General features: G+C 33.7%; 1 protein-coding gene across 1 annotated transcript; it reads right to left on the reverse strand.

The window, feature by feature from the left end:
- Window positions 1-25: 25 nt before the first annotated feature.
- Window positions 26-8811, reverse strand: MSH4 (MUTS-like protein 4). Its single transcript, XM_022299132.2, has 24 exons — window positions 8706-8811; window positions 8330-8533; window positions 8183-8218; window positions 7984-8096; window positions 7751-7796; window positions 6759-6805; window positions 6471-6578; window positions 6215-6290; window positions 5593-5665; window positions 5340-5485; window positions 5177-5262; window positions 4857-4996; window positions 4619-4758; window positions 4496-4546; window positions 3821-3884; window positions 3314-3457; window positions 3145-3212; window positions 2955-3013; window positions 2310-2466; window positions 2163-2215; window positions 1980-2078; window positions 1789-1903; window positions 1587-1709; window positions 26-1255 (listed from the first exon to the last, which is right to left on the reverse strand). The coding sequence occupies exons 1-24, from the start codon at window positions 8769-8771 to the stop codon at window positions 1088-1090; spliced, it is 2382 nt and encodes a 793-aa protein (XP_022154824.1). The 5' UTR covers window positions 8772-8811; the 3' UTR covers window positions 26-1087.
- Between the last annotated feature and the right edge of the window lie 1166 nt (window positions 8812-9977).

Here is a 9977-nt window from a genome sequence, read left to right on the forward strand (position 1 = left end):
GTCTCTGTTTTTATGTCATAATTATTTTGTTTGGTTGAGATTTTTGTTGGATCTTTAAAATTAGATGTCCAAGAATAGTTGTGTTTGATTATTTAAGCTTAGAAATACCAACTTATTAACGTGGGCTGCGGCCTGTTATCAATATATAATTGTTATGTGCATGATTACGTTTGGTTAAAATTTTATTAAACTTGCAGTCTTGGAGATTTCTGAGGATAAAGTAATCTAAATTTTAGTATGAGAAATTCAACTGCATCTTAATTTGAAAATTTCATGTTGAATGGGGAATCTTGTTATATACTTTGGGATTTAATATTAAAAGCATACTTTAAAGATAGATCAATGAATATTATATCCAATGTTTGAAATGTTGAGGTCTTGATTTTAGGAATATGTCAAAAAAATATGAAAAAATATGGAAATTATGGGAGTGGATATTGATGTAATTTTTTAGAATTAGTAAATAAGATTTTAAATGTAGCTTAATCTAATCTATAATTGTTCAATTTTGGCCATCATATCTAAATATATCAACAAGATGCTCTTATAAAAATGTTGTTGCAATAATAATGGGTAAAAAAAAGAAAAAGTCAATTTCAAATAGGAAAAAGAATCATTATCTCATCCAAACAAATTGTACTTACATATATTTTCAATTGATTTAATTGAAATATTCATTTGAGCATATTTTTTCAAAATATTAAAAAAATCAATTTATAGATTATATGTAAAAAAAAAGACATTTTCTCAACATTGGGGGAAAAATGACAGTTTCCTCCACATCGACGTTGAAATTTGAAACACTGGTTATACCTATTGTTTATATAATAAACTAATAAATTTATTATTTAACAAAATTATATAGTATTTTCTATTTATGCAATAATTTTCTATTTTGAACTATTTTTAAAAAATCTGCGAATTTATCATCCTCAGAAATGGATAAGCAGCTCCTTTTTTCTCGTAGTGGCAAAACTTAATTAATTGGGAAAGTGTGGTGTTACTTCTGGCTAAAGGCATAGAATCTTAAACCGTTTTATGGTATTTTATTTGGTAGTAGAAATACAGAGAGGTTACCTGGAATGAATCATAGCCTCCCACTAATGTAGCCCTCCTTGAGATTTTGCAATGCTTCTCGTATGGAATCTTCATCGTGGTTGTTGGAGTATTTCAAACATATGAGCCGCTGAGCTATATTATAAGCCATTCTGATTGGATGATACTGCAGGTAGTTTATCTCCATCCGTCTTTCTTCCTGAATATTTGAAATATCACAGCTCAAGATGAATGCCATTAAGCTTCAGGAATGACACAAAATGGGAATCAAAATCAAAATTTTTTAAATACTATTGATTTTGTCCAATAACACTTGGGATTGAAACTAAATCAGATTTGATGTAAAACCATTTCGGAATTTGAGATAAAAAAAAGTAATAAAGAAGACACCATTTGGAAAACATATCTTGTTCTCGAACTTCTTTGAGGTTGATACAATTTCTTATACGAGTAGGGAAAAAGAAATATGTTGATGAATTGGTAAACTTTGGGTCATTATTACACAAGAACTGAATCTAAAGCTGACTTACCTTTTCCATGATCCTGGAAGTAATTTCTCTTGCTGTGTCAATGACCGAGTTTGGCAATCCTGCCACTTCTGCTAATAAAAGGCCATAGTGTGCAACATGTCTTATTCCATCCTTCAGTTGAAACTGGTCGACAATTCCAATTTCCAACATTCAGTCACACAAACGACGGTAAAAATAGAGTTACAGAATTGCAGAATGTTACCTTGAAATTCATACGGTTATTCCTTATATCCACGTGGAAGTGAAGAATTTTAACGTTTGGATAGATGGTTGCTAGTTCTGAAAGGCCCTCCATATGAGTTGCAAATATGGTATAGCTGAGGAAGAGAAAGGAAGATGGTTAGTAAATTTGTTGAAGTTCACCAAGTATGAGAACAGATAAAGCTGACTTACGCTTTTAGTGATAAAAGGTATTCGCAGCAGCTCCAGGCAATTGCGAACCCATCGGACGACGACGTTGCTCTCCCGAGTTCATCCACGACAACGAGACTCCTACATCCGAGTGAACAAAACATTTCACTTCAATACATTGTGGAGCATTTCGAGAGCCTTCAAGTTCACAGGAGATTAATTTACCTATGGGAGACATTCTGCATCACAAAAGCTGTTTCCTTCATCTCTGTCATGAACTGCAACCCCATAAATATCTCAGTGACAACTTTCTTTGAAGTTCAAACTATGGATTATCAGTTAAAGAAAATAAATTAGGGAGGAAAACAGTACTGTGCTGGAGTTGGACTCTAGACTATCTTCTGTGCCCATTCTTGTGAAGATGCGATCAACAACTCTCAAAGTTGAGAAATGTGCTGGAACATAGCACCCAATCTGAGCAAGAATAACTAGAAGACACATTTGTTGAAGGTAGGTACTCTTTCCACTCCTGCAAGAAATGACATTTTCGAACTTAAGCATGAGCGACAGCGACGACAATGATTATTCATAGTCTACTTGTGCTCTTTAAATTTCAATGCACAAATTCGAGGGAGAGAGAGAGAGAGAACTACAGTTCATGTTAAAAAAAACGTTTAATGCAAGTTATCTAAAAACTTAAAGTTGTATAATAGCAGCATGAATATTAACTGGAGGAAATAATAGAGTTTCCCCTTGCTTGACTGTGTAAGAGATGTTCAAATGATATCAAAGTTGTTTTGCCATTATCCAAATTCAGGTCATTCTCCTTTGAGTACCAATGGATATATTTCCCCCTTCTGAGTTACTGATTAAACGCACTAGCAATTTGTTTCCTCTCTTTTCTAGATCACTTTATTTTAGGGATGTTAGCCAATAGCCATTCAAAGATAAAACAGGAAAAAAGAAGTAGTTTTTTATGCAGGAAATCTTAAATCACGTCATGGGGTGGGTTCTTACATATTTGGACCCATGACAATTATCATGTTTGATGCTTCCGATAGAAATATACTGTTAGCCTGCAAGGAAGAAACTTATATTTCCATCAAATGATGAACGTCGAAGAACTGATATCAAAAACTAGAAAAAGTGTCTACATGCAGAATAATCCTACATTGTATCAGCAAGTTGTCAATGAAGATATACGTACAACAAAATCATTATGTATACTTTCTAGGATTGGGTGTCTTGCAGCTTCAATAGCCATCGGTCCGTTATCTATTTGAAACAAGGAAAATCAATCATTGCCACCGCCAGGTTTGTCGTTACATTTAGAAAAACCCAACCGAATGAAAGAGCAGGAGAACGCATGGGCTTACCTGTAAAACTTGGCCTAGTATATCGATCAACAGGCTTTGAAGATATTGTATGTGCAAATGAATTAACAATCATATCCAAGAGGCACAAGACTTCTGCAAGCAGTGTAAGGATAGAGACGTCCTCTCTTATGGCTTCTACAAGTCCTGCATATTAAATAGTTACAAACTTCAATCATTACAAGTTGGCACTAGGAAACTGTGTGTTTTTTCTTCCCTTTGAGTGGGGGTGACGTTAGGACCCCTTTCAAAAGAAAGAGATACAAAATTACTTAAATTTGGATATTCTTTCTTCTTGAGACCGAGTGCGAGACTTGAAAAAAATGAAGGGAATTTATGACTAAATTAATTAGTGGGGTGGAGGGCCCTAGGAGCTAGGAGGATAACATTATTTTCCTCAATTCAATATAATTTGTCATTCCTCAGTGAACTACAAATTCAGAAATATAGGTTAAAACGTTTGTAGTTCATGATTGAAGATTTACTATATAAAGAAGCATGTAAATTGACCTTCCAGGCAAAGTTGTGTTCGTATGTAGCATTCTCCTGCTGCAGACTTGTTTCTAACATTCAGCTGCAAATGGGACAAAAACTCATATGAGTTTTGTTGTATTCTACAGCTTAATTGGCAAAGCACACAAAAATGTGAATCAAAGGTTTCAGAAGAAAATAAAGTGGAGGTATACACAATCGTTTTCAAGTTGCACTCTCTCCAATCTGCTTAAAGAATGTTGTGGAACTACAATCCATGCATCATCTTGATGACATGAAATCTTTAGCATTATAGTTCAACGAGTGACCCCAGTAGGTTATATCATTTCTGAGACGTTCCAGGATTGTGAGAATGATAGCATTCTAACTATTTGAGTATAATCAAGGGTATCGGATACAGAGAGTTTGCAAATTCAACTAAGCTATTCATTGTAGTTTCTCATGCTCAATTCACAAACTTAAAGCAAGTATAAACCAGATGATCTTTTAATTGAAGAGGTCGTCAATTGGCAGGAAAACCAAATGTAATAAAAGAATATTATGACCATTATTTGCAGGTACACGGATGTTATAGTGCATTGAGATATACAAGTAACTTCAAAACTAATATAAATGTATAATTATCTCCAATTAATGGCAGGCTATCTGATCATCGATCGATAGTACAACTGTACAATTAATAGAAGTACTCACAGATGCAAGTTCCAGTGTAGAGCATCGTATATTGTTTCCATGTTTCAAGACCTAATTTTTATGGTAAGAAAGTGAGACTCAAATAAAGGTAAAGACATTTTACAAGAAAGTATGGTGCATAACCTGAATAAACTTGCTAGGCAGCTTTCCTTGTACATCTTTCCGAGGAATGCTCAAGTAAAACCCTTGCCTATTGTTAAACGGAAGTTTTAAATTGGGCAGCTTGTACTCCTCACGATATTTGTTAGCAAGCTTATGTATAGCTGGAATGATGGCGATTTTTCATAATTCACGTTCAACTCATAATAAGATACAACAAAGATATTAACTAAAAAGTTTACTGTATAAGCAGGGTGAATACCTTCACTAGTGTCACAAAATGTCCTTCTTGCAATATCCAACAATCCATCAATTCCAGCCTTAACTGCAAAACATTGCTGAGTGCGGGCGATAAAAGGAACTCTTGCATGAAGAACATCTTCATCGATCACCTCCCCAATCCTGTAAAAGAGCAGAATATTTAAAATGACAGAAATAAATAGTCATTTTACTGGGGCTTCTGACAATGATGCCAGTGTCATTCAACATTAAGTTAATTCCTTTCTTTGAGAGATGTTGGTTTACAACTAAAAAATATCATACAACTAAAATTGTGTAGTCATTAGCAAGAGCCAAGTATACCTCTTTCTAATGATTGCAAAATTTTCATTTTCACAAACAGATTTGTAGATGTTTGCAAGAAGAAAACTCTTTGCTTCCTTAAGCACCTGAAATTTTGAACATAGCCATCTTCAGTATATGCAAGGCTCTTGAAAAACTTGTATAGATTTGGAAAGAAAATTACCTTTGAGAGTAAAGGCAAAGCCTCAAGAGCAGTTTTTAGCAGAATAATGCTAGATATCAAAATTTGGCTCTTTTTAGCATTATCAGCACCCAAAATCTCATTTGTAACTTTCTTTTGCTTGAAGCAGAAGTGACAAAGTATTCTGTCTGAATTAAAAACATGAAAAGATCACAGATTCACTAGGTTAAAAAACTTCACTTAAATGATCCATTTTCACACAAACAATTTTTTTCCTTCCATTTTGTAGACATACCAGTCTCTTTAGGAAATTTACGCAGAGCTTGAGAAAGTCCGAAGAAGAGTTGTTCATTGCTCATCAATTCATCCTAAATAGTAATTTGTTTTAGAGATGCATCAAGCGTATTGAGAGAAAAGAAAATAAAGAAGTATCTGGCAACTACTGAAGTATAAAGGATCAAACTGTATTATTTAATCAATGTTTTTATATTTCTCAAAAAAAAAAAGTTCTCATAAAAGAGCAATTAATTATTCTTGCAAATTGGTCGTTGAAATTGTGTACCTAAGGAACCAACCGAAGAGATAAATCCAATAAATTCATGAAGGCACTCCAAAAGTACATACTGCACAAAAGCACGATAAGAGTGCGCACTGCAGGTTGAAATATTTCCCTTTACAGAATTGATTGAAATGCATTTCTTGGTCATAGTGAGTTCAGCGTAAGAAGATACCTACTCCTACAAAAAATTGACAGGATAGGGTGCATATGGTTGACACCCTAACTATGGTTTACTGCTTATTGATTTTAGATCGTACAACATAATTTCTCTGTCTAAATTTCATGAAATCAAATCATATGACTTCAGTCAACCCGAAACATGGCTATGCATTTACCACAAACCATGTATGATACTGACCAAGCAATCTAGGCGGGCATTAATGGTTTCAATATCTTTTAGTGGCTGCAAAAGATTGGCACGAAGTAGTCTAGACCTGTAACAAAAACTTGAACAAACTTGCAGTGAGAGTAGAGCATAAAATTTTGAAACAAACATACAATAGGGACTAAAAACGTATTTACGTGATGAAGAGGTAACACAATCAATTTTGCAGCAATAGGCGGTGAAAAGAAGAAAAAAGAAAAAAACTCAACCGAACCATGTGTTCTCATACCCTCCTATAGTTTTTGTTGTCTTGAGCATGTGGAACAGACTTCTCTTTTTGTTGCTTGTTCCCCAAAGGTTGGAGTGAAGTGGCTCGATAATTTCTAAATTCTGAACACTGCCACCAAACAATTCAGAATTTACTCAGAAATCGGTGTCAACTTTTTGACGCCAATTCTTGATAAAATGTTCTTTAAGAAGTATGAAAACTACGAATCAGAGTATCACTTGGACATACGATTTTGCAATCAGCAGTTAGGTTACACATATTTCAAAGGAAAAGAGAAATGGAGGGAACCTCGTTGCATCAATGCTCACATGATCAGATGAGCCATTAAAGGTGACCTAAACGTTAAAACAGAACCATCAGGATGGAGTAAGAACTCCAGAAACAAATTAAAGTCTTATTCATATTCATTCCGAAGTAAAAAAAGGAAAAATAAATATGATATTCGAAGTCCAAGAGAGAACAAGTGTTTTAAGCCTAGTTCCTAAAGTTAATTACATATCCACAGGACAAGTTCTTTAGTCCAGAGTACTTTATCCTTCAAAACACAAATCTAGAAAGTAGAGCAACAATAAGTGAAAGGAACTGAATTGTGGTGAAAATTTAAGTCTAATAACGTAATAATTAAAAAAAGGAACTGTATTAACAAGGAGCCAAAACATTAAATTCGGGTTGATGTGTTTCAAATCTGTGACTCGGCCAATATATAGGAAAAGCCTTGTCTGGTGGCTAAAATAACAAATAACATGAACAATTTTTGCGCATAGGGTCATCGCAGGGGTGGCAAGAGCAACAGAGCTTCATCATTCAAAAAAAAAAAAAAAGGAACAGGGAAAAGAAATTTCTTTGCAAATCGAAGGTGGAAAAGTCACGTATTAGCAGGAAGTACTCTGGGAAGTAATGTAGAGGATGAACAGCAAAGAATAGCATAGAAGAGAAAGGCTCAGCATGTTCCTACTCAAGCACTATTATATTTCGAATTATCGACGAATTGTATGACTAACCATACACTGTAAAGAAGAGAATGGTGTATGAAATAAGGTGCATCTTATTATACGTACTCAACCAAGAGGAAAGGAAAGAACAATAAAATTAAATAATGCCTTCCAACTAGGAAGAGAAGTTGAGAAACAAAACTACAGAAACTTAACTTGGCTTGTTAATTCAGTTATATTAGTCGTGAGATCATTTTTCTTACAGAAAATCTCATCCATGCATCAGGAGAAAGGTTAAACCATTGAAAACTGTTAATTTCTACCACCATCTCAGAAACGCAAATTTACCGATAGAGAGTGATTGGTCACGATAACCCCCTTCTCTGCTTCTATCCTGTCCATCAGGAAGCTTGTTCATTAATGATAACTGATCGTTCGAGCCAACAACGATACTCAAAATAAAATATTAGCATCGTGATACTGAAAATTTTCCTCTCTTCTTGTTAGTTAACCGTAGGTAAAAATAATCTAACACACACTTCTCATATCAAACTTGTAAAAGGCTTAAGTTCTGAAAATACCACTTAATGCTAGCAGCAGCAGCAGCCAAGCAGAGATAGTACTGTTTGTAATAAGTTTCCAAACCAAGAGCAGAAGGCTCCTTGGCTGCCAGATTCTTAATCAGAACAGCACCCTGAAAAGTTCAAATAAAATATGTTCTAAGCACAACCGATTAAAGAACAGCATTCCATATGGTAACCATACGAGGAAGGAAAAAACCTTTGTGTCATCAAAGCAACCACGAGCCATTACAACCTACAAAGCTCCGCAAATAGTTTAAGATTCTGTATAAAGGCAAGCGATCTCCAAAGAAATTGCATGCTGAGTCAAGGACAAAACGAACTCGCCAAATACAAATTAAATTACCTTTTTCACTGTAGCATAAAATCTGTCTGCCAAAACTGAAACTCCAACCATGCCATCAGGTGCGAGCTTGTTTGGAGGGACAAGAATCACCATGGGATCATAGAAATGCAGCAAAGTTTTTGTATTCTGGTAGGAGCTGCTGGTCTCTATATATTGAGAAAGATGAAGTGAAGCTGATCTCAAGTCAAATGCAGCAACTCCAACCTGACAGGAGATTAATGTGGATTAAAAGCTTCAGCAAGACGTTAGAACATATATCGCGATTCATGACAGTGCTTCCTCATATGGCAAAATGAAGTAAAAAACTCAATCTCTGAGGAATTGCAATTTCTGATCAGAAAACGAAGGACTCCAGGAATTGCAGAAAGAAACGTACCTCCTTCGCTCTGTTCTCGATCAGAGCAATCACGTAGCTCGATCTCTCCCCTACGTCGTCTTCCATTTTCACTCTCTCGCGGATTTCAGTTCAAACTTCAAACAAGTTCTCAGTTGCGCGCGCCAGTTGCGTACTATTTATAGAGCTCTCAACTTTAAATAATATTGAATTCGCGTCAAACTTCCTGTCGTAATATTTTTTTGTTTACTCCCTGTTTCTCGTTTTCAATATTCGAAATCTTATCATTTTACGACTAATTAGAGATCTCTTGTTTCTCGTTTTTCAAAATATTCCGAAATTATATAGAAATTTTAAAAATAATAAACATAAATTTCTACTTTCTTATTAAAAATTTTAAAAATTACAAAAATAAACTTCTACTCTCTTATTTCCAATTTTTAATGTGTTCCAAAATATAATAAACATAAATTTCTACTTTCTTATTAAAAATTTTAAAAATTACAAAAATAAACTTCTACTCTCTTATTTCCAATTTTTAATGTGTTCCAGAATATAAATAAAAATCCTTTAGTTCATAAATATTATTGAAGTCACTCAACGAGCCCAAACTCCCAAACAAATTTTTTGGTTCTGAACTTTAGATCCTGAGCTGGAAGGACTGATTTTTTTTTTTTTTTAAAAATATATGTTATTAATTTTTTATTTTTTATTTTTAAATTTGATATTTTGTGTTGCTGTTAAATATATATATATATATATATTAATTAATAAAAAAAATATATTTAATTTCAAAATCTAATAGATCTCTTAATTTTCAATTTTACATCTAAAAAGTATAAAATTTATGTTCGATGGATACGTTCTTTTTGAAGTTAAAAAATCCATTGGTTCAAACTACCTTACTTGAACAAGTTCCGTTATAGGTTCTACTATTGCGTCTATGAATGGAAGAATCTATCGATTTAAGAACTTGTTAGATATTTGTTTTGAAGTTTATGGGTTTATCTGCAAAATTGAGAGTTGAAATTTAAGGATTTGTTAAGGTTGAGACATATTATTGAAAATAGTGTCAAAAATATTAATTAAATATATATCAATATGTTCACATTTCCTTTATACAATGAGAGATTTTAGATCCATCATTTATAATTATAATATTAGAGACTAAATTGAGCATATTAGCTGAATTTTAAATAAAATCTCTCTAGACAAAAATTTTGGATCTGTCACTAGCTCTAGCTCTTGTTGACTAAATTTTGACCCATAAATTTGGCAGGACAATACGGAGTAGGGGCAACGAGTTTGTATTTG

The sequence above is a fragment of the Momordica charantia genome (assembly GCF_013281855.1).
Source record: "Momordica charantia cultivar OHB3-1 chromosome 6 unlocalized genomic scaffold, Mcharantia_2.0 BLBB01000006.1, whole genome shotgun sequence".
Classification (NCBI taxonomy): Eukaryota; Viridiplantae; Streptophyta; class Magnoliopsida; order Cucurbitales; family Cucurbitaceae; genus Momordica; species Momordica charantia.

What these genes read in the sequence shown, in the direction of transcription:
- MSH4 (XM_022299132.2), bottom strand. Translation starts at nt 8,771, where the DNA reads ATGGAAGACGACGTAGGGGAGAGATCGAGCTACGTGATTGCTCTGATC. An exon ending in GCTGCTGCTAGCATTAAGTG is followed by an intron (nt 7,797 to 7,983) that starts GTATTTTCAGAA and finishes CCTGATGGACAG; the next exon opens with GATAGAAGCAGAGAAGGGGG. An exon ending in TAAATTTCCTAAAGAGACTG is followed by an intron (nt 5,486 to 5,592) that starts GTATGTCTACAA and finishes TTTTTAATTCAG; the next exon opens with ACAGAATACTTTGTCACTTC.